This window comes from Rana temporaria, chromosome 11, assembly GCF_905171775.1.
Source record: "Rana temporaria chromosome 11, aRanTem1.1, whole genome shotgun sequence".
NCBI lineage: Eukaryota > Metazoa > Chordata > Amphibia > Anura > Ranidae > Rana > Rana temporaria.
Genome location: NC_053499.1, coordinates 50,847,799 through 50,872,793, shown reverse-complemented (window position 1 = coordinate 50,872,793; position 24,995 = coordinate 50,847,799). Strand labels below are relative to the sequence as shown.

General features: G+C 40.2%; 1 protein-coding gene across 11 annotated transcripts in view; it reads left to right on the top strand.

Moving 5' to 3' along the window:
• The first annotated feature begins 965 nt into the window (after positions 1-965).
• LOC120916761 (mucin-5AC-like) overlaps positions 966-24,995 on the top strand; it is a 295,447-nt gene continuing 271,417 nt past the window's right edge. For 4 of the 11 annotated variants that reach the window (XM_040327690.1, XM_040327687.1, XM_040327685.1 and 1 more), the window contains exons 1-19: positions 968-1,055; positions 6,470-6,589; positions 8,115-8,165; positions 9,451-9,712; positions 11,033-11,147; positions 11,234-11,324; positions 12,186-12,292; positions 12,385-12,595; positions 13,261-13,386; positions 13,495-13,612; positions 13,726-13,864; positions 14,045-14,155; positions 14,873-14,942; positions 15,048-15,185; positions 15,270-15,434; positions 17,328-17,422; positions 23,139-23,265; positions 23,433-23,688; positions 24,036-24,082. In XM_040327690.1, coding sequence (XP_040183624.1) covers positions 995-1,055; positions 6,470-6,589; positions 8,115-8,165; positions 9,451-9,712; positions 11,033-11,147; positions 11,234-11,324; positions 12,186-12,292; positions 12,385-12,595; positions 13,261-13,386; positions 13,495-13,612; positions 13,726-13,864; positions 14,045-14,155; positions 14,873-14,942; positions 15,048-15,185; positions 15,270-15,434; positions 17,328-17,422; positions 23,139-23,265; positions 23,433-23,688; positions 24,036-24,082 — 2,410 coding nt within the window. In that variant the 5' untranslated portion in view covers positions 968-994. Of the gene's footprint in view, positions 1,056-6,469; positions 6,590-8,114; positions 8,166-9,450; positions 9,713-11,032; positions 11,148-11,233; positions 11,325-12,185; positions 12,293-12,384; positions 12,596-13,260; positions 13,387-13,494; positions 13,613-13,725; positions 13,865-14,044; positions 14,156-14,872; positions 14,943-15,047; positions 15,186-15,269; positions 15,435-17,327; positions 17,423-23,138; positions 23,266-23,432; positions 23,689-24,035; positions 24,083-24,995 lie in introns of all 11 variants that reach the window. The other 7 variants (XM_040327691.1, XM_040327692.1, XM_040327689.1 and 4 more) reach the window with 4 other exon arrangements.

Below are 24,995 nucleotides of genomic sequence, written 5' to 3'. Positions count from 1 at the left end.
GTACAAGGCCGGACTGGCTACTACGAACAGCTGCACCAGGTTTTTACTGCTCTAGTTGTAGTAAATCTCCCCCATAACATTTGACTAGAGGTATGAATGCCTGTCCATACTCTTTATACACTTTATATTACATATAGCCCTTTATTGCATATTTCTATAGCACATCATTTTTATTTGCCCAAAAAACAGGTATTAAATTTGTTAAAATGTACATCTAATGGATTCAAGCTAAACTGACATGAGGCAAACTATATGCAAACAATTACAAATGACAAAATTACATAAAATGTATATTTCATCTGCAACATACTATGCATGATACTGGCTCCTTTAAATGACTTATTTTAACTCATAATATTATGTAGAGAAAATATAGAACTGTGAAATCACAGACACCAACCCAAGATACCAAACAGAAAATTACTCTTTATCCTAAAGACACTGAAATGAAAAGCAGGAATAATAACCCCAAAAAGTTAATAAACCACCATAGAAAAGACAGTATGAAAGTAATTGTAATTAAAGTACTAGAAATTGTAACTTAACTCAGTAAGCTTTTTCAAGTCATAAAAGTTTTAATGGTCTAATGATCCTCAGCATTTCACCTTCTGAATAGCAATACAAAAATATACATCCTATTAGTATATTTGTATTTAAAAAAAAAAAAAACGAATTGTATTAAAAGTTTAAAACATAGTAGCATGGTGAGCATAAATTGACTGGAAAGCATCTATAATATTTATCTGTTGCTACAGACTGCAAATTCTGAAATAAAGTAGAAGTGTAAGTATGCATAGGTATAGTCAGAGTGTACATTGTTCCAGCATCCTCCCTTACACCTGCAATAAAAGGAAAGACCAACAACTCCTCCCAGGTTACCTGTGTGGCGTACGCCTGGCATTGTTCCAAGCTCCCTTGAGAAGTGTATATAAAGATCACTGTCCAGCCTTGTTCCCTACGAACCCTCCTCTTTGCTGTCTCAGCTACTTAGAAGATGGGGACCTCCAACAGGATCCCGTTGTGGATCCTACTAGTCATCTTGGCCCCACTGAATGGTAGGTATCCTCACCCACTCTTCTATGACTTTTCCACAAAGAAATCTAATAAGAATTACATTTTTTAGTTGAAGTTTTATTTAAAAAATGCATACTTGTTTTAAAAAAAATGGTTGTATTAGAAAGAAGTGCTTATGGAAATAAATTGACCAATGTCCCTATACAGGTAAAAATTGTTTACTGGATAGAATAAAGAAAGTTTTTAGTTTTTATTTGATACTTATGTACCGTTAAAATGTACTGCTTCTACATGATCTAGAATTTGAAAAAAAGTTAACTATTAAAAATAATTATAGACTCTTAGGGGGAATTTACTTACGTACTTTATTTGCAAAATCTGGTGCAGCTCTGCATAGAAACCACTCAACTTCCAGGTTTTATTGTCAAAGCTTAATTGAACAAGCTGATGTTAGAAGCTGATTGGCTACCATGCACAGCTGTACCAGATTCTGATTGTCCCAGGTTTAATGAATCTCCCTCTTAGTTATTTTGCTTTAGATGCTGATTCTGTCAGTGCTGATATAACACTGATTATAACTTTCACAGTGTATTACAATTCTGGGTTGTATATCATTGTTAGGGTTTTTATCTGTCCTCTGCCTTTATTGGTACAGAAGGTATGATGACATTTTAGTATAATTATATCTGAATCTGTGTGTGTGTATAAGCCTGAGTGTTATAAAACCTTAAATTGATTGTATGTTTTTTTTATTAAAAGATAAACAGCAAACATGTTATACTTACCTCCACTGTGCAGCTCGTTTTGCACAGAGTGGCCCCAATCCTGCTGGTTTCTGGTCCCTTGGCCGCTGTCTTGACTCCCCCGCTATAGCTAACCCCCCTCTGGGAAGCTCTATCCCAAGGGGGTTAGCTTGCGGGGGCGCTCTCCCTGTCATACACGACAGACTGTGTCTATGGATGCAGCGTCCATAGACACAGAGTGTATGACTCGGTCCCGCCTCCCGGCAGGCACGTCATTGGATGTGATTGACAGCAGCGCGAGCCAATGGTTGCGCTGCTAGCAATCTATCCAATCTATCCAATCAATGCCCAGACTCTGTGGAGGATAGGACGCGGGGGACGCGCACAGCATGTAAACGTGCTCAGGTCGTCATTGCCAGTCATTGCCAGGTGTTTTTTCACCTTAATGCATAGGATGCATTAAGGTGAAAAAACACGAACCTTTACAACCCCTTTACGCAGTTCTCTGTATTTACTGGTCTCAGAGCAGGTTAATTGGTGGACTGTTAGCAGTCCTTATTAGGCTTTTCTAAAATAGACAAAATCGGTGTACTGATTCATTTACAATAAAGTACATGGATAAAACAGAAAACAGACCATTTGTTAGACATTTGTATAGTTACTGCACACAGCTGAGAAAAGATACAGAACATAATCTGCCACATTATAGGGGTTGTAAACCCTCAAGGTTTTTCACCTTAATGCATTCTTAATGCAGACCCCCAGACCCCCCCCCCTTTTTACTTACCTGAACCTGGTCTTTCTAGCGACAGGGACGAGCATACCTGCTCCAGCGTCTCTGGTCCTGATTCAATAAATTGATAGCAGCACAGCCATTGGCTCCTGCTGCTGTCAATCAAATTTAATGATGCAGGAGGCGGGGGAGGGGCTGAGTCCTGCTGTCTGTGTTAATAGACGCAGCAGCAGGACACGGGAGCACGCCTGCACGAGTGCCCCGAGGGAGAGTGCTTCTCCAACAGGGCACTACAGAAGAGGAGGAGCCAGGCGTGCCGCTGATGGTCCCCAGAAGAGGAGGACCTGGCCAACTGCACATAGGAGGTAAGTATGAAATGTTTGTTATTTAAAAAAATGAAGAGATGTTTCATCTCTCTGTCCTTAAAAGGAAGGGGGAATCAACCTTGGTTTCAATGATCAGTTTTATTTTTTCATTTAAATTTGCACTAATAAATGGCTAAACAATATATAGGCTGTTATATGGAGTATGTCAGTAAAGAATTAAGATATTCCAGTGCCACTCTTTTTTATATGTATGTAATTATTCAGTAAGGTAGTACAGACAACGGTAATATTTCAGATATAGAGGGACTGTGGTGAGCTGAACCATTTGCAAGCTTAATTTATCTCTAGGTATCTAAAATTGCGGGATCTCACTGCCATAATTCTTGTTTCTTTTCCTTCAAACCTTATAGTTTTGGGTGATTCTATTCTCCCTGGGGGTATTTGCACTTTTTCTGTTATACTCTTGCAAAGTGTTCAAAGCCAGCAGAAAGAACAGAGCCTGACTTGTAATATCATGTGTACAGATCTGAAGAAGTGTATAGATCTTAACCCAGAGTTCCTGAGAGCTAAGAGTAAATACTGGGGAACTGAGCTCTCCAGCATTTACTAAACATCAAAGTATCCTTTTTGGACTAACTGATCCTTTAAGCTTGTCAATGCTGGACAGCACAATCCTAGGCTGGGAGTTTCAAAGTCTGGCTATCCTTTCAACAAAGAAGTATTTTGGCCCAGTTGAAAAAAATCGAAAGTGAATGCTCTTTGGAAAGACAAGTTCCATATTGAACTAATTAACTAATACATGTTAAAGAAAACCTCCCATGAGCAAAATAGAGGCTGTCATTACTGACCCAAACCCACCCCCCACTAAACACGATAAACTGATAAGGCAGAGATGTCAACGACGTATCTCTTTATTTGGGGTAAATGCAAGTTCTTTAGGGGTTGTTAATATAGAAAACTTGCAGAATTTATAGCTTTTGCATATAAATCACCTTTGCCTTACTGAAAACATATATATTAGCATTTAATTGCACCCTTTCCTTTATACAATAGAAATGTGGGGTTTCATGCTCAATTTCACTGGAGGTTCAGAAAGAAACCTGTGGTACTTTTTTGTGTGTTATGATAATAGTCTTGCTTTATCACTAAATTCGGGTAGAGGTAGTCAGGTAACTATGTTTCTTTCACAATAAAAAAATTGTGAGAGGGTTATACTTTATTTTGGTTTCTTTACCCCTTTTTAAAGTGAAACATTACCGTAACAACTCGATAAAAAATAACGTTCTTTAGCAAAGAACATACATTCCACATTTATTAATTGCGGTACCAAAATTAGTGTGTGCTGTAAATTGCCTTCAGCATTGCTCCTGTTTCTTCTTGCTGAAGGATGCCATTTAGCTAAAGCCCAGAGCCCCTGAACAGCTGTAAATCATAAAGCATATATAAACCCGTTGATTTACTGGTTTCTGAAATTAGTTACATTGCTGGTGTCATAACTGATCACATGTGCAGCACCATGGCAGTTGCATATCAAATAGAATCAGCTTCCTTGGCTGTAAGGGATAGGGGGCTTAATTCCACTTTAAGGCTGTCAGCACATCGACCTAAAATAGAGAGCAACTGATCATGTGTAGATGAGCGTGAGACAGTGTAATATTGGATATTAAACAGTATAGACACTTATTTATAATGTTTTACATAGCTATATCTGCAAAAGGGGCCAGCATGAAGTGATCTTGCATGACTTAATTTTCAGACTCAAGCAAATCAGTCAATGCTATCTGAAATGGATAAAACTTTCCTATGCATTTTTTTGAGCAGAGTCATAAAGGTTATGCTTAAACAGCCTTTGGATGTTCACCAGATAATACATATTAGCTGCATTTACGGACTCACAGATCATGGGTCATGTATATATTTCGGCAATTAAAGACAGCATGGAACCTTGAGTGGGTATATGGGCTCTTTGGGCCAGATTCACCAAAGAGATACGACGGCGTTTCTCCTGATACGCCGTCATATCTCTGTTTCTATCTATGCGACTGATTCATAGAATCAGTTACGCTTAGATATTCATAAGATCTGACAGGTGTAATTGTTTTACACTGTCGGATCTTAGGATGTAATACCGCGGCCGCAGCTGGGTGGAGTTTGCGTCGTAAACCAGCGTCGGGTATGCAAATTAGCAGTTACGGCGGATCCCCGACGGATTTTCGCGCTCGCTACGTCGTCCGTAGTCAAGTTTCTTGTCGCAATTTTAGTCGTTATTTGACCTGCACTAACTTTAGTCAGCAATCTTATTGCTGTCTAAAGTATGGCCGTCGTTCCCGCGTCGAAATTTAAAATGTAACGTCGTTTGCGTAACACGTCCGGGAATACGGAAGTACGCTACGCCCGTCGCCGCTCGAAAAAATGACGTCACGGCGCGCAAAGCACAGCGGGAGTTAGGAAACGGAGCCTGCGCAGTAGGTCCGGCGCGGGAGTGCGCCTAATTTAAATGGCACACACCCATTTGAATTGGCCCGCCTTGCGCCGGCGTAGTTTTCATCGCAAGTGCTTTGTGAATCAGGCACTTGCGATGAAAACTTGCGGCGGTGTAACGTATCTACGATACGTTACGTCGCCGCAGTTCTATGTGAATCTGGCCCTTTGTTAGTATATTTATAAATTATAAGTATGCTTTGTGATTTGACATTACCCTTAAGAAAAATACTGTATAGCTATAATGGCTTGTGACTTGTATGTTAAATAAAGAATAAGTATATAGGGTATTGGGTAATTAAGCAGGGAATATAAACCAACAATAGACTGACAATATTTAAAAATTTGAAATTGTTGGAACATTTAAAAAATGTAAAGACTAACTATATAATAGCTTTGTATACTTATTATTCAGGTTACTGCCTCCAAAATGCCAGCATCCCCCAACAGTCTCAGGCCCCGTACACACCATAGAATCCATCCGCAGATAAATCCCAGCAAATGGGTTTCAGCGGATAGATCCTATGGTGTGTACACGCCAGCGGATCTGTTTCCGCGGATATATCTCCCCTGGGATGGATTCCAGCAGATCGAATATTCGCTGACATGCAGAACATATCCATCTGCTGGAATCCATCCCAATGGATGGATCCGCTGGTCTCTATAGACTCACCGGATCCATCCGTCCGAAGGGATCCCCCGCATGCGTCGTAATGATTCGACGCATGCGTGGAATTCCTTATATGATAGCGTCGCGCACGTCGCCGCGTCATAATCGCGGCGACGGCGCGACACGTCATCGCCAGAGGATTTTGGCGCGGATTTCAATGCAATGGTGTGTACACGCCATCGCATAGAAATCCGCGGAAATCCTCGAGAGGATTTATCCGCGGAAACGGTCCGCTGGACCGTATTCGCGGATAAATTCTATCGTGTGTATGGGGCCTTAGACTTGTCTATATATGCTCCTACCAGATTCACATTGTGTGGACCACAGAAAACAGCTGCCATTGTTCTCCCAGCTATTTCCTCTGTTCTTCTGCATGCAGTATGTGCAAAAAATATTAATAACTCCTATGGAAAAAACATCTATTATGCATCCCAAGGACAGTTACTGTATTCTTTGTAATTTCAGCATTCATATAAGATTTATTTTACTTATTTTGTTGTAGCTCAAATACAGCATGGAGATTATGCCTCAGAAGAGACTGAAACAGAAACGTATGACTACACTGTTGATGAGACTGTACAACAAAAGCAGCTAATACAACAGCAGCAACAAGAACAGTCTGGTAAATATTAATTGTCTATAGTAAAAATATATAATAAAATATGTTAATAGAAAAAAAATGCCTGTTAAGATAAACCATAAGAAGCACCCTGGTTGATTATTCTTTATATAATGCTTAGCTGATATATGGATACACACACATTACTTATACCAAAGATAAGGGTCCCATCGAATATGCAGTTTATAATGCCTTTTTTCCACTGAGCGGAATGGTTTGGGTCGGTACAGTTTGGAAGGTTTAGAATGGTCTGGCCTATTCAGGTGAGCATTTCCACTGCAAGTCGGACCTATGATATGGACTGAATGGCAATATGGTGTTTGTTTTTCTTTCCTTTGACGTGAGCATTGAAGTTTTTCTGTGGAATGTATCGTGTGACGCCAGTAGCTCCACCCTAACCGTACCGTACCATTTTCTATGGCCCCACATCTGAAGCAGGACCCTGAATGGTGCGGTATGGTTAGGTTGTATGGGCCTCTTTCATAATGGAAATGCTCAAAATAGCATACCGTACCAAACCAACCCAAACCAATCTACTCAGTGGAAACGAGGAATAAATGAACCTGGTTTTACATTTTCTGTCTATTGTGATTGCTAATGCCATATGCAATACCACACTAATCGGACATTGTCGACAAATGAAAAAGGGTTGAATTAAACATTTTCAATAATATACCATGTATAAAGCCCTATACACAAGATCGGATATCTGATGGAATCTAATCTGATGGATTTTTTTTGTTGGATATCCGATGAAGCTGACTTTCATCAGTCTTGCATACACACTGTCAGACTAAATTCCGACTGTGCCAAAACGCGGTGACGTAAAACACTACGACGAGCCGAAAAAAATGTTCAATGCTTCCGAGCATGCGTCGACTTGATTCTGAGCATGCGTGGATTTTTCTCCGATGAAGTTCCACACAGATGATCGGATTTTTCAATCGTTTTTTTATCCATAGAAAAAATTTAAAACATGTTCTATTTTTTAACACCGATGGAAAAAAGCCCGATGGGGCCCACACACGATCGGTTTGTCCGATGAAAACAGTCCATTGGTCTGTTTTCATCGGACAAACCGATCATGTGTACACGGCTTAAGAGATACTTTAACTGTAACAACCAAAATATATAGTCTATTGATTTGTTTTATCATTAATAACTATCAATATGTAATCTTTGTACACATGTGTCAGACAACATTGTATCATAATGGATATACAGTACTATGGTTTTGGTTTTTGGTTTCTATTCTTATTTATGATTATAAAAAAATAGAAGAAAATTGCCCTCTAAAGTCATATGGACATTTTTGTAAAACTAATTTTCCATACTACAGAACTCATGAAATACCCTTCATACTATATGATGACTAACGATACTGGCAATCAGGCATAATTCAATAGCCATTCATCTATAATGTCATGATGAAAAACTGAGAGGCGTTTGTACTTTATTTCTATACTGTAATTATTAATATAATTATATAATATACATCTTTTATTTATTTTTCCAATTTTAATAACAGGAGCACCAAGAATATCAGTGATCCAAGTGTCTACTAACCTTCCAGTGAAAGGTAGGTAATAAAGGACCAAATTCACATAGATTTACGTTACTCCACGGCGGCGTAACGTATCCCATTTACGTTACACCGCCGCAGGTTTACAGCGTAAGTGCCTGATTCTCAAAACTCTTACCTGTAAACTTGCGGCGGTGTAACGTAAACGCGCTCGGGGCAAGCCCGCCCAATTCAAATGGGGCAGGCACCATTTAAATTAGGCGCGTTCCCGCGCCGAACGTACTGCGCATGCTCCATCGGGAAAATTACCCAACGTGCATTGCGCTAAATGACGTCGCACGGACGTCATTTGTTTAGACGTTAACGTAAATGGCGTCCAGCGCCATTCACGGACGACTTACGCAAACGACGTGATTTTTTAAATTTCGACGCGGGAACGACGCCCATACTTAATATGGCTTAGAACACCTAGGGCTCAGCCCTAATTTTACGCGGCGTATCTCAGCGGAAACAACGTAAAGTTAGATCGACGGGCAGCGCGGACGTTCGGGAATCGCCGTAACTAGTCATTTGCATATTCTATGCCGACCGCAATGGCCTCCCCACCTAGCGGCCGGCCTAGAATTGCATCCTTAAGATCCGACAGTGTAATTTAATTACACCTGTCGGATCTTAGGCTATCTATGCGTAACTGATTTTATGAATCAGTCGCATAGTTAGGACGGCCGGAACACAGAGATACGACGGCGTATCAGGAGATACGCCGTCGTATCTCTTCTGTGAATCTGGCCCTCAGATTCTAAATTGATTGGATATCGGTGCGTAGATAGTAATTACTTCAATAAAGGTATTGAATAAACAATATACTTTACATGTACACACATACATTTAAGGTGTTTCTAAAGACATCATTCATTTACTTCTAATTAAATATCCCAGGTCAAGGGAGAGGATGTTACCCTATTGCCATTTCAGAGGTAGAAATTAAAAATAAATGTATCCCTCCTCACTATATTGTGAATGCCATTATTTAAAATTTTACAAACATCTCAGATGTAAGGAAGGCAGCTTGCATAGCCAATCACAAAATAGCATGAAAGAGATAATCTCTGATAAAAAATATGATATAAAAGATCCCTAAAAAGAGACTACATAGATTAAAGGAAATTAACTGTATAGAGAGACACAGTAAATGGACTAGATGGAAAAAACATATACATTCAGTATCCAATAACAAGACTGTAGGGACGAGCTCTCATCATTTTCTGCACTGAATAACAAAGCCTTTTTGTGAAGTGTAGATGTAGAAATGGTTATTACATCTTTCCATGCATTTTTACAGCTTTGAATGTGGCTCATAACAACAGAGTATGCAGCACCTGGGGAAACTTCCACTTCAAGAACTTTGATGGGGATATCTTTGACTTCCCGGGTACATGCAATTATGTATTTGCCTCTCATTGCAAGAGCACCTATGAGGACTTCAACATCCAGATGCGGCGGACTGTTGTAAACAATGTCCCTGTCATTGAGAAGATCAGCATGAAACTCGATGGGCTTATAGTACAAATAGACAGCAATGCAGTTTCAGTCAATGGCAATAGGTAAGTGCATAAGGAAAAGAGCCTAACTATATCAATAGAAGACCATGTGACTACTGTGAGAGCAGCTGCACTGAGATTCCAGAGCTATCCGCCTGGACACATTACATTTTACTGTTTTGTACCCAATTTATATCCTTATTGTATCCTCCTTTTTATTTCTCTTGCTTGTACTGAACCAGTTTTCAATAGAGGGGAAAGTTTATACAGTTTTCCAGGTTCCATTGGAGAGAGAGTGTTAGGCCCTGTACACACAATCAGTCTAAACCGATGAGAACGGACTAAAGTTCCGTTTCATCGGTCCAAACCGACCGTGTGTGGGCCCCATCAGTCCGTTATCCTTCGGTCCAGAAATGTAGAACTTGCTTTAAATCTGAACTGATGGACTGGTAACCGATAGGTCAAAACCAACGGTTAGTACGCAAAAGCATCTGTTCCAAACCCGGGCATGCTCAGAATCAAGTCGACACATGCTTGGAAGCATTGAACTTCATTTTTCTCTGCACGTCGTTGTGTTTTAGGTCACCGCGTTGGTTTCGATCGGTTTTTGAACTGATGGTGTGTAGGCACATCAGACCATCAGTAAGCTTCATCGGTGAACCGATGAAACTGAACTTCAGTCCGTTTTCATCAGTTTGGACTGATCGTGTGTACAGTGCCTTAGCCTTTTCCTAATTTACTAAACCATGTTTATTTCTGTAGCACGCTATCCATTCCTGAAAAAATTAATAAAAAATAGCCGGACATACAGTACATCTGTCACTTTCAGGAAGGCATATGATTATATACAGTATAGGAGCTGAAAAACTTTTCTGATGTGCCCTGCAAAATATTGTAAATTATTTAGGCCTCGTACACACGACCGGACATGTCCGCTGAAACTGGTCCGCGGACCAGTTTCAGAGGACAGATCCGATCGTGTGTACAGGCTAGTGGACAGATTTCAGCGGACTAAAGTTTCTTAGCATACTAAGAAACTTGTCCGCTGGAGAGCTGTCCGTCGGACATGTCCGCTGGTTAGTACGTCTAACCAGCGGACCGAAATCCCGCGCATGCGTCGAATTGATTCGACGCATGCATGGAAGCATTGAACTTGTGCGATAGAGAACGTCGGTGTCATCTACGTCACCACGTTCTCTGTCCGCGGGGATTTCGGTTTGATGGTGTGTACAGCCATCAGACCAAAATCTCCGAGCGGACATGTCCGATGAAAACGGTCCGCGGACCGTTTTCATCGGACATGTCCCCTCGTCTGTACAGGGCCTCAGAGCTTTATTTAAAGTAACATGATAATAACTAATCTCTGTTTCAATATTTTCTTAGAGCCCAACTGCCCTTCAGTGGTTCTGGAATTCAGATAGAGAAACATGGAGTATACCTTACAGTGAGCTCCAAACTTGGCCTGATCTTTAGGTGGAACGATGATGACAGCATCTTGGTAAGAGAGCAGAAAAAGTTTCTCATGTTATTTATTCCTGGTGCTGCCTGTTTTTCTATAACTTTCTTTTCTTTTTCCCTCGGTAGCTGGAACTGGAATCTAAGTATGCCAACACAACCTGCGGACTTTGCGGAGATTTCAATGGCATTTCAATCCACAATGAGTTCATTGCCAATGGTAATTTTCTCATGACTTTCTGTAATGAACGTATAAAAAAATAATATGGGAACATAAAAATATACATGAACCAAACTACACTGTGAAAAATGCAAAACATACTACGCATACTACATTTTAAGTGCCTATAAATGAACCACAGTACTATTCTAAAACTCTTTAAAGCTCCTCTACATCCAGTGATGGACTTTTCCCACTGTCCTCATGTCAAGAGCTGGTCTATGCACAAAGCCGGTTGCATGCGCGCGCGGGGGGGGGGTTGTCATCAGGAGCAGCAGGGATCGGTCTTGCACTTGGAGGTTTAGGGAAGTATATCTCTGCTCTTCTCACTTTGCGACAAAAGTAAGAAGATAACCAATTCAGTGCAAACACAGCCCCACTGCATCGGAAAAAAAAATCCTGAAATTCTTCTTTAGAAAAACGTACCTGTAAAAAAAGAGTTTAAATACTTACCTTTCTTGCCCCCCCCCCGCTAAAGTCCATCGAATGAACAACACTTCAACACTTCCAGATGTGTTGATATCCTTAGTTCTTGCAGCTCTCAATTGTTCCTTCTGCCAAACTCTACATCATTACAGGACACAGTAGTGATGGACCCAGGAGACTGATACTCCCAAAAGTATTGGTTTGTCTAAAGATTTTGGAACATGATAAATAGAGGAGAGATTAGCAGCACAGGTGGCAGGAAAAGTAAGTTATTATACTCTATTTTGACAGGTACGCCTACCTTAAAGTTCTTTAGCATAGTGTAAAATAATTGTGTTTAACAAAAAGGTTTCTACTAAATTAAATCTTAACATACCATCTTAAATCCAAAATAGGAACATTACCTAATTTCTGGAAACACATGCTATTTTACAGGTATTCAGATGACAGCAGCTCAGTTTGGTAACCTGCAGAAGTTGGATGGACCCACAGAACTGTGTCCTGATGTGCCACCTACACCGAAGAGCAGCTGTGCTGACTTTGTAAGTCATATGTTTCAAAGCAAATTATAATGACATGTGTTGACCAGCATCTGCCAAACAGCTATAATAATGACTCTACATGTGTTTTCCAGGAGAAAATCTGTGAAACTGCCCTTCTTAGTGCATCCTTCTCAAGTTGCCATTCCTTGGTGGCTGTAGAACAATATATTGAAACTTGTGAGCAAGATCTGTGCCAATGTAAAGATATCACTCAGTGTCTGTGTAATACCTTTGCTGAATACTCAAGGCAGTGTGCCCATGCTGGAGGACACCCAGAGAACTGGAGGACAAAAGACCTATGTCGTATGTGTCTTTATTTATCTTTTACCATTTTTCGTGAAACAAGAAAATGAATTAATCACATAAATGATTAGTTGCAATACCATATTTTAAAGTGTTACTAAACCCACAGCAGTAAAATCAGCCTGTATATGCAGAAAAGCATGATTGTTATACTCTCTGTGGAACCGAAGGAGCTAATCATCTGCATTGTGTTAAAAGGCTGTTTAATCCTGTCTTCTCTGATCCTCTGCTTTTCCACTGTCCCCAATACATCTCCTGATAGAACAGAGCATTGGGGGCAAGCTGTACATACTCAGATTGGTGTGTATTGCTAGAGAGTTTATTTTCCTTGGGAGAGTGCATGTGATTAGCACAGGGCCAATCAGCACTGTCCAGACAGAGGGTCAGAGGTCCTGCAGCCTCATAGGACAATCAAGGGAGAATGAAAACTCCTTCTACAAGCTTTAACCAAACACTGATAGAAGTCACAAGACTGTTCTAACTGCTGAAGAGAAAAGGTATTTGGCATTTTATATTTACTAAAACAATTACATTTCCATGTTCTGTGTACTGTAAGAGACCAGATATAGTGATTGCAGGGTCCTGGGTTTAGTAACATTTAAAACCTGCCATTAAAAGCAAAGTATGTAAGTAATGAATGCATAATTTTCATTATTTTCCCACAGCCAAATCTTGTCCTTACAACATGGTATTTCGGGAATGTGGATCCCCTTGCCTTGATACTTGTAGCAACCCAGAAAGATCAGTTCTGTGTGAGAATCACTGCATGGAAGGCTGCTTCTGTCCTCCAGGTTTGCCTCTTAAAGTTACATAACAAGATGACCAATAGAGTGAAACAAAAAAGTAGAATTTTGCACTGTATATAAACATAAACCACATTATTTCCATATTCCTTACAGGAACTGTATTTGATGACATCAACGACTCAGGCTGTGTCCCTCTTGAAACATGCTCCTGTACTTTCAACAGTAATGCCTATGCTGCCGGAACAGCTTATTCAACGTCTTGCAGTGCTTGGTAAGTTTACTTGCTCGTCAGTTTAAAATGCACAGGTACTCATAAAGTGAAGAATTAACTTTCCCATTCCAGACAAAGTAAAAGGTTGTTTAATTGGTTGTTTATTTTAATAGCATGTGCTCGGGAGGAAAATGGTCATGTAAGAACCTGCCATGCCCAGCCAGTTGTTCCATCGAAGGAGGATCTCATATTACCACTTATGATCAAACTCATTACAGCATTCATGGTGACTGCAACTATGTCCTTTCAAAGGCAAGTCCATACTTTAGTTACTACATATCTCTGTAAATAATAAGTGAATAACTCTTTATGATAATCATATTGGCCATTATATTGAGTATTTCGGTCTTGACAAAGCGTGTATACCACTAAAGCATTAATGGATCGGTATATATTCAAAAAAATAATTTATATTCTTAAACCTTTCTATAGGCTTGTGATGGCGAGTCTTTCATTGTACTGGCAGAGATGCGTACATGTGGTTTGACAGAAAGTGAAACTTGCCTCAAGAGTACAACTATCATTCTTAATGGAGGAGAAACTGTAAGTGTAAATTTATATAATCGAATGACGAACATCCCAAATGGTTTTACAGGCAGCTTTAAGGCCTCGTACACACGATAGGTTAACCAGAGGACAACAGTCTGATTCGTTTTCATCGGTCCAAACCAATCGTGTGTAGGCCCCATAGGTTATTTAACCATAGGTTAAAAAAATACCAACTTGCTTTAAAATTAACCTATGGATTCCTAACCGATGGGAAAAAAACGATCGTTAGTAGGCACGACCATCGATTAAAAATCCACACATGCTCAGAATCAAGTCGACGCATGATTGGAAGCATTGAACTTCGTTTTTTTCAACACGTCATTGTGTTTTACGTCACCGCGTTCTGACACAATCGTTTTTTTAACTGATGGTGTGTACGCACGACGGACCATCAGTCAGCTTCATCGGTTAACCTATGACTATCGGTCCTTCAGACCGTTGTCCTCTGGTTAACCTATCGTGTGTAGGAGGCCTTACAGTTTTCTTTTCTTCCGCTCAGACTTAACTTTCTTGGCGACTTTCTCATCAGCCTTACAGATTTCTAATGTGATTAAATAGAGTTTTCCTTTTTGCAAATGCAATAGATTCATTTCTCTGTGACTGTAATTATATTGCTATTTTCATATCGCTTCTAATATGAATATATCCTAGTAGTTCTATTATTGCTGTATTCTGACTTATTGATCACCTTTTGTTGCCTTATTCCAACAGATTATTGTAATCAAGCCATGCGGCAGTGTCTTTGTCAACAGCATCTACACTCAGCTGCCTGTATCTGCAGGTATGAAACATTGAGAACAATGTTTGCTAGGAAAATATTTGTGGAGCTAGTTAATGCTTTGTAAATTTGTTATACGTGATCTAAGAGTTGCATTCTATTTGGTAGCAAATGTCACCATCTTCAGACCGTCCTCATTCTACATCATTGTTCACACCAATCTGGGAGTACAGATCGTGGCTCAACTCACTCCATTCATGCAGGTCTATGTTGCCCTGGACCCAGCTTATAAGGGCCTGGCATGTGGTAAGTTTAGCACTGTGATTTTTTTTACTGCTCTGTGAACCAATGCATATGTTCAATCTTTTTTTAACTAGCAAATAATTTTAGGTCTCTGTGGGAACTTTAATGACAAACAGTCAGATGACTTCCAAACCATCAGTGGTGTAATTGAAGGCACTGCAGCATCCTTTGCCAACACATGGAAAACCCAGGGAACCTGTTCAAATGTTAAAAATGTTTATGAAGACCCTTGTTCCCTCAGTGTGGAAAATGGTAAGATTTGTTTTCTTAATGGAAACTGTATTTGAAAAGATCACAACGTACAGATAATAGATAGATAGATATGAAAAATAAAAACTCCCTCTAGAGACAGCAAGAACAACCTTCTTTCTTATTTCTTGACACAACTATGCTCAATGGTTTGGCTAAATTTAGACATTAAAAAGGTATCATTCCAGTTTAAAAAACTTACTGTAACTTAAAGTGATTGTAAAGGACACACAAAGCACAGCTCAGCCGCACACCCTCTTCACTGGCTGTGATTGAAAGCAACAGGAGCAAATGGAACCTGTTACGGTCTCTGTGCTAATGAGGAGGTAGAGAGCTAAGAGAGACACTGCTCTTGTGCACATTGATGGGTCAAGGAAAAAGAGGGGGACCGGGAATAGAGGGATAGCGGCTGCTAGTACCGCAAACTCACACGAACTATTACCCAGACAAAAGTGTATCAATGGACTTTCTCGGTACTGATAACATGAGTCAATGTAGTAAAAAAATCATTTATTATACATAAAAACATACATATAAATCAGGACTAGGACTAACAACCTCACTTAAGATACAGAATCATTATTACAAACGGAAAACCGTGGGGTATCTGGGGTTGTGAGGAGGAGTCATAGGAGAACCTCTACCGGTTTGGTTTGGTGACCGCTTCTTCAGGAGGTAGTATGTACAATAGATGATATAATATCAAAAACTAGCAAACATAAAACATCAGAACAACAAACAATATAACACTTGGAGGGATCAAAAAATTGCAAACCAAATTTTTGCAATTTTTTGATCCCCCCAAGTGTTTTATTATTTGTTGTTCTGATGTTTTATGTTTGCTAGTTTTTGATATTATATCATCTATTGTACATATCGATGGGTCAAGATCGGACTCAGGTAAGTATAAAGGGGAAATGGAGGAGGAGCTGCACTCTAAAGGCTTTTTTTTACCTTAATGCATTGGATGCATTAAATTGATATTAAACACACACTGTTTAATTTACATTGTCCTTTCTTTATGTTGATGATGGCACTGTAATTATAAAAAAAAAGACAACCAAGTACCTTTTTCTAATTGATATACAGCTGTCACATCACCCAGCTCTTTCCCAGCCTGTCTGCAGGGAAACATAAGCAGGAGGAGATTCTAGTCCTCTGCTGCTGGTCACAAAAAAAGAAACACAACCTTTGGAATATAGAGTAAACAAAATCATATCAAAAAACTGTTTTACATCATCATACATATATGTATTTGAAAATAAATCTTTATTATTTTTGGCAAAATTATAGTGTGTGTGGAATTCTCCCAGTCACAGGCTGTGTCACACCCCTTAAGACCGTGTCTTAGAATAAGAGGGAGATGAAGCCTCCATTAATCTACATATAATATCCCGCCCCCATTGTGTTTAGCTGGTTAGTGGGCAAGGAGGAGGGAGGGACTTGGCTGTAATTTATACGTTTATACACTCACAGGTGTGACTCTATAGTCCCATAGGCTGCTTAGATGTGATAGGAAGAAAATGCTCAGCATAGAATCTCACTGAAAACTGAGCATGTGCAGAGCTTCCAACACTGCTCTGCAAAATCCTTAGCTGAATTGGGGACTTGGACAGAAGGAGGAGATAGACAACAGATCAATCTGGTGTTTAGCACAATGCAGAAAAGGAATCTCATAGTGACTGAGTATGAACAGCATGTAATACACCATTCATTGATAGTTTTTTATGATGTGGGTTTAGTGACACTTTGAGGTAAAAAAAAACTCAGCTTTTAGAATCACTTTACTATCTGTTTCTACTTGTGAAAGGTATAATATACATATAGACTTGAAAAATACATAAGCAAAACATATTTTTTTTTCAAAATTGAATTATTTTATGTGCTTCATTACAGCGAATTATGCCCAACACTGGTGTGGTCTTATTTCTGACCCAACTGGACCATTTGCTTCCTGCCATGCTACTGTTAATCCCAATCTTTACAAACAAGTAAGCTAAAAGAGGAAATCTTCAGTTACATAACGTTTTATTGAAAAGATAAGTTGAACATAAGCATTCAGATATAAAACAATATGCTGTATTTATCAGTGTATAACACGCACATTTTTCCCCTTAAAATCAGGAGAAAATCGTGGGTGCGTGTTATACGCCGAACGGCTGCCTCGGAGGGCAAGAGTGCCGCCAAAATAGACAGAGCTGAATCTCCTGTGTACTCAGCTCCACTCTGCTCCACTCGCAGTCACGCCCAGTCCCGCCTCCTAGCATTTACTTCTGCCATTGGACCGATGTTATGTCCGTCATAGGAGCCAGGCTAAAGGGCCAGGACTGGGCAAGACTGCGAGACGACCCGAGTACACAGGAGATCCGGCTCTGTCTATCTCGGCAGGGGAAAATAATGCAGATGGGCACTGATCATGCTACAAAGAGTTGCAAGACTGCAGATGGTCACTGATCATGGTGGTCACTGATCATGCTGCAAAGAGGGGCAGGACTGCAGATGGGCACTGATCATGCTGCAATGATGGGCAAGGCTGCAGATGGACACTGATCATGCTGCAATGGTGGCAGTTCTTTATTTAAAATGTAAGTTTTTTCCTTAAACGTACCTCCTAAAATTGGGGTGCGTATAATACACCTGTGTGTGTTATACGCCGATAAATTTGGTACTTGTACTTCGATGGATGTTGCACAAATTGTTTTTTTTACAAAAAAAAAAAAAAAATGAAAAAAGAACGCGGGTCACGTACAACATGTACAACGGCACTATAAAAGGGAAGTTTAACCACTTAAGACCCGGACCATTACACAGGTAAAGGACCTGGCCAGTTTTTGCGATTCGGCACTGCGTCGCTTTAACTCACAATTGCGCGGTCGTGCGATGTGGCTCCCAAACAAAATTGGCGTTCGTTTTTTTCCCACAAATAGAGCTTTCTTTTGGTGATATTTGATCACCTCTGCGGTTTTTATTTTTTGGCTATAAACAAAAATAGAGCGAGAATTTTTGCTATAATAAATACCTCCAAAAAACATATTTTTTTCTCAGTTTAGGCCAATACGTATTCTTGTACATATTTTTGTTAAAAAAAATCGCAATAAGCATTTATAGATTGGTTTGCGCAAAATGTATAGTGTTTACAAAATAGGGGATAGTTTTATTGCATTTTTATTTATCATTTTTTTTTTACTACTAATGGCGGCGATCAGCAATTTTTTTCGTGACTGCTGCATTATGGCGGATACATCGGACAATTTTGCCACATTTTTGGGACCATTGTCATTTTCACAGCAAAAAATGCTATAAAAATGCATTGTTTACTGTGAAAATGACAATTGCAGTTTGGGAGTTAACCACTAGGGGGCGCTGAAGGGGTTAAGTGTGACCTCATATGTGTTTCTAACTGTAGGGGGACGGGGCTGGACATGTGACTTCATTAATCGCCTTTCCCTATATCATGGAACAGATGATCAATGACAGCGCCACAGTGAAGAACAGGGAAGCTGTATTTACACATAGCTCTCCCCGTTCTTCAGCTCTGGGGACTGATCGCAGGACTCTGGCGGTAATCGGGTCTGCGGGTCCCACGGCAGTGGTCATGGAGCTTCGGACCGGGTTGCAGGAGCGCGCTGCGGGCGCGCGCCCACGGCTGGGCACTTGAAGAGGACGTACAGGTACGTGCTTGTGCCCATCCATGCTATTCTGCCGACGTATATGTGCAGGAGGCGGTCCTTAAGTAGTTAATACCAAGTGCGCCACCCTTTGGGCTCCTTCTGCTAATCTCGTGTTAGTAGAAGTTTGGTGAGAGACGATTCATGCTTTTCAGCCACAAAAATACAATGTCAAATTAACAAGGGACACCAACACCATCCAACCTCCTTGAGGTTAAAAAATATAAGATAATAATGGCGTTGTGGTAACTTGAAACACAAAACAAAAAAAAATATTATGGAGATCTCTGGAAAAAAAAAAAAAAGAGATCCGATTCATAGAGATCAAGTGGGATTTGTCCCTAGGAGACATGCAGGCGACAATACGCGATGCACGATAGACCTCATCAACCTATTAACGAAAACTAAACGCTTTAATATTTAGTTTAGATTCCCAAAAAACATTTGACCGTCTCAGTTGGTCCTTTATGTTCACAATCTTATCAAAATACAGTTTCTCTGGCCCTTTTATCCAAGCCCTTCAGACTCTATACTCAAATCCCACCTCTCAGGTTCTGCTCTCCTCCCATCTATCGCTGATGTTTTCCCTAGTAATGGTATGAGACAGGGCTGCCCTTTGTCACCTTTACTTTTTATCCTCAGCTTAGAACCCCTGGCAGTGGCCATACGTGAATGCTCTACTGTTAAAAGTGTACAATTACGTCAAACGGAGTATAAGCTATCCCTCCTTGCATATGATGTTCTCTTAACGCTTACGCACCTACACACATCCCTCCCCTCCCTCCATAACATCTTATCATCTTTTAGTTCCATTTCCGGTTTTAAAATCAACACTGCCAAAACTGAAGCCCTACCTACTAATATCACCCCCTCTCAACTAGCTTTTCTTCAACAAAATTATACCTACCATTGGTGTTCCCACTCACGTCATCATATTCCACCTTGTACCAGGCTAACCTCCTCCCCTTTTTCACAGAAATGAATCGCTTATTGACCCATTGGACCAGCCTCCCCTTTCCCTTCTGGGACGTATTAATGTCCTCAAAATGTCGATACTCCCTAAACTGCTGTATCTGTTTGAGATACTCCCAGTGTCTATCCCAATGTCACAATTGAAAGCTTTTCAGAGGAGAAGTTTCGGTTTCATCTGGAACAATGCTTCCCACCGAGTGGCGGGGTCGGTGGTCATGGATCGTAAAACTAGGGGAGGTAGGTAGGTGGGTGGAGATTAAAATGAGTGTTACCGCACCGGTACACCCATGTTATATGCTCTGGCCATCTAATGACAAACATATGCCCAAACCGAGAGGTATAAGTTTAGCCCCAATGCTTTTTACCTTGTCTATATGGAGAAGATACTCCGAGCCTTACTCTCTATCCTCCCCATGCCCACCACTTCTTAGGCCGCGTACACACGGTCATTCCAAACCGATGAGAATTGTCCGACGGGCCATTTCCATCGGTTCACCGCTGAAGTGGCCTGATGGTCTGATGTACGTACACAGCATCGTTCCAAAAAACGATCGGGTCAGAACGCGGTGACGTCAAACACACGATGTGCTAAATAAAATGAAGTTCAATGCTTCCAAGCGGCGAGTTGTCCCGTGGCGAAGTGGAAGCTGATCTTCTGCGGGCTGCAGTTGCCGACGGAGGTCTGTCAATTATTTTGAAGTCCAGCAGGGCCTGTTGAAGCTGAGCTGGTGTTCTACACACAATTTTTGTGCCTTGACAGGTGAATCGCAGGGAGAAAGGGAAGCCCCATTGATATTTGATTTGGCGTTGCTGCAATTCGTATAGGAGGGGTCTCATTTCTCTCCTTTTGTTGATTGTCATTTGCGAAATGTCCGCAAAGATTTGATATTCATTCCCCTGAAAAGTTAGCTTGCTCTTCTCTCTGGTGGTCTGCAGAATCAGCTCCTTTGTTCGATAGAAATGAAATTTAGCTATGATGTCCCTAGGGGGACCATCAGCCTTCCTGGACGTTAGTGCTCGGTGAACTCTGTCCATTTCCAGCCTGTCAGCTGGTATCCCAGGTAATATTTCCTGACACAGTGCCAACATTGTACCATTTAGGTCAATGATAGATTCCGGTAGTCCCCTGAACCTCAAATTTGATCTCCTGGCTCTGTTTTCGAATTCCTCCAATCTATTTTGCAATATCAAGTTTTCCTCTTTTAAGGTGTCAATTTCAGATACACAGTCCTGAGTGTAAGCTTCTAAATCATCCATTTTAGTCTCAAGTACTTCTGTGCGGCCCCCAAGCTCCCTAATTTCTTTAGTCAGGCTATTTGTTATCTGATCTGAAGTGGTCTGGAGCGCCTTGTGCAGTATCTTTTCAAATTGCCTCAGGAGACTTGTGGGTACCGCTGTGCTGTGACATATTGCTGTAGGGTTTGTCACATTGTCATCCTCCTCACTATCTGAGACAGTAGTATTGAGAGAAGCCATTTGTTTTGCGCTTTTAATGCTGGCCTTTTTCTGCTTCACTGAGGTGAATCCCTCAGAGGGGGCTGGTGCCTTTCTCTCTGAGGTGATTTTGAGATGCTGAGGAGACTGGGGATGCTGTGCGCTGCTGCTGTGAAGCAATTTCCCCTTTCCTCTCGTTCCTTTCAGCACCATAGCGTATAAAAATGTTCTCTCACCCTTCCTGAAGCTTTGCCCAGTATTCTGGGTGGTTATGCCCACAGTGTTCCTCCGTTATTTGCGGGTCAATCTCTGTCACGGAGCGGAGCTCTAGCTCAGCATTGCCTACCCGCTAGGCTCCGCCCACCAGCCGTCGTCCACTTTTCTATTCTTACCTGCAGATCAGACATTTCTTCTTCACCAGATCCCCTTTCCTATCCATAGAGAAACCATCGGAATTTGAAATGCTATGCGCCAAGGGCCCTTACGAACCCCAATTAATATCCACCATTTACAAAATCTTACACAAAGCCACCCCCTTAACTATTTCTGGAGGAAGTGGTCTCAGATCCTTTAGCATGACATTTCCTTGTTGGATTGGGGGAAGATCTGGGAGTCCACCTCCAAAATCTCCAGCTGTGTGACTTATATAGAAAGCGTGTATAAAGTTCTACTTTTTTGGTATAGGATCCCAGAACTCTTACATGGCCGGAATCCAAAAACCTCAAAACAATGCTGTAGATGTAATAATGCGGTGGGCTCACATTACCATATTTTTTGGGAATGCCCCTCAGTTAATCAGTTTTGGGTCCAGATCCAAACGCTTCTGGAAAAGTTGCTAGAGATCCCCATTTCTGTAAATCCTATGCATCTACTAGGTCTCCCTTTCCAAAATATCCCTAAAGCTAAACGGAGACTAATGTTCTTTATACTATTTATTCTTTATACTATTTATACTATCCCTAGGCTTTGGCTCTCCACTTCTCCCCCTAAACTCCCCAAATGTTTCTTTATTATGGCTGATATACGTAGGATGGAACATTTGACTGTTGTAGTTGATGTCTGTTGTGCATTCCCTCCACCCCCCACCCCCCCCTGTTGGTATGGTGCATTACTTAGTGCAGGTTTGAACCCTTGTTTGTGAATATTCTAAGTCAACTAAGGCCGCAATTTTGTTCTGATTGTTATTCTTATGGTTTATTTTTTCTTATTTTTTTATAAATGGCAGTGTGTATCTGTATTGTTCACAGAGTTTGTATTCTTTGTGTTACTTTGTATGCTTTACAATTTTTTTTTTAAATAAACAATAAAAAAAAAAAAAGAAGGAGATCTTGATTAAAAAAAAGAGAAAAAAGATCACTATAAAAATACATTTTAAACATTATTATGGAGATCTAGCTTGCTTAAAAAAAAAAGATTATTCAGGAGATTACGAGAAATAATAAAGAACTCTGTGTGAAAATTAGCAGCAAAGTGTGCAATCCTTTCCCATCTATACTTGTACTTTTATAAACCTCTGTCCATCAAGAGGTATGTTATTCAGGCCTCTCACAACAAATTAGAAAATTGTTTGGAAATGTATAATTATTTATTATAGTAGTTTGAACTTAACTACGGTATCTGTGTTTCTTATCAGAACTGCATGTTTGACACCTGCAACTGTGAAAAAAGTGAGGAGTGCATGTGCGCCTCCCTCTCTTCCTACGTCCGAGCCTGTGCTACTAAAGGAATCATACTGACTGGATGGAGAGAAAATGTGTGCAGTAAGTGTTTTTTTAATGTAATCTGTCAAACTTCTGCACAGAAACATATTATTACATTTTTTTATTTTTTTTTGTTCTTGACCCACCCCCTTCTTTCCAATGCTTTTTCTATAAATAAATATTATAAATTATACTGATTTGAAATGTTCACTTTTTTTAAAACTTAGCCAAGTACATGCACACCTGCCCCAAATCACTGAACTACAGCTACTCCACCAGTACATGCCAGCCAACCTGCCGTTCTCTCAGTGAACCTGATGTCACCTGCAGCATCAAATTCATACCTGTTGATGGCTGCACCTGTTCCAAAGGATTTTACATTGATGACAGTGGCAAATGTGTCCCTGCTGCTGCCTGTCCATGTTACTACAAGGGATCTGCTGTGCCTTCTGGAGAAGTTGTCCATGATAACGGCATTATGTGGTGAGTGTGGACATTGATTTTAAGTTCTATATAATCTACTATACAAGAAGCAGCTTAGAACAGCTGAACAAAATATTATCAAGTATTTATTATTCCCATTATTCAGCTGCCCTACAATACTTACCATATTTATCTATATGACAATAATCTGCTAGCATACAATACTTACTAATATTGAAAAAAAAATATTGTTTATGGAAAAAGTTAAAACACCTTTCAAAAAAAAAAATGTAAATCTATGTGATGAAGCCACTCCCTTGTTCCTTGTTGGTACATATGACTTTTAGTATCAGATGATACCCTATTATATTTGCATTTATGTTTCTGTTGTACTCTTTCATTTATAGCACTTGCGCTCAGGGAAAATTAAGCTGTATTGGAAGTGTTGAAACAGGTAACGTTCATATATATATAAGAAAAAAAAAATCATAATACCACTAAAATAACACCAGGCAGCCTTCCCAACTTGCTGTAACTTTATTTTTGGCCCTTCTTAAAAGTCTTCTATTTCTACTCTGCCCCCTGCTCCTGTACTTTGCCCCCTGCATTGCCCAGACTGTTCAACATTTCCTTTTTCACAGGTAATTTCCACTAAGCCTTGAGATGTGCAGTTATAACTCACATGAAGAGCATTGCCTTTCATGACCCATCTCTACTTTACAAATGCCCTTCCATTTTTTAATATGTTATGTTTTGCCTAGGGCTGCAACTAACGATTATTTTCATAATCGATTAGTTGGCCGATTATTGTTTTGATTAATCAACTAATCGGATAATCTTAAAAAAAGTGTGGTGTACAATTTAATTAATATGTAAATGATAATAATAAAAAAAAGCAATGTATTCTTAAATATCCATATGCAGTGGTAAATATAAATAACCAACTACAGTAATTGTAATGCCTTCTATTACCTCCACTTTCTTTGGGTTCAGATGCTGATCTTCCCTGCAGTCTATAAAGTGATTTTTATTTTTTTAAATAAACTTGTTATACTTACCTTCTCTGTGTAATGGTTTTGCACAGAGCAGCCCTGATCCTCCACTTCTGGGGTCCCTCACCGATGCTTATGACTCCTCCTGCCCTCAGAGAGCCTCAATAGCAAGCTGCAAAGTATAGTATAGAGCGCCCCCTATAGCAAGGTAAAAAAACTCCTGCCTTTAGAACCACTCACTTCCTGCCCAGGACTACATGTCCCATGAGGCATTGCTCCTCGCACTTTCACATTCACAAATTCTCAGGCACTTAGTGACATGTATGGATGGTGTACTGAGCTGTATGTGTGCTGCACTGTATTTCCTGATATGTA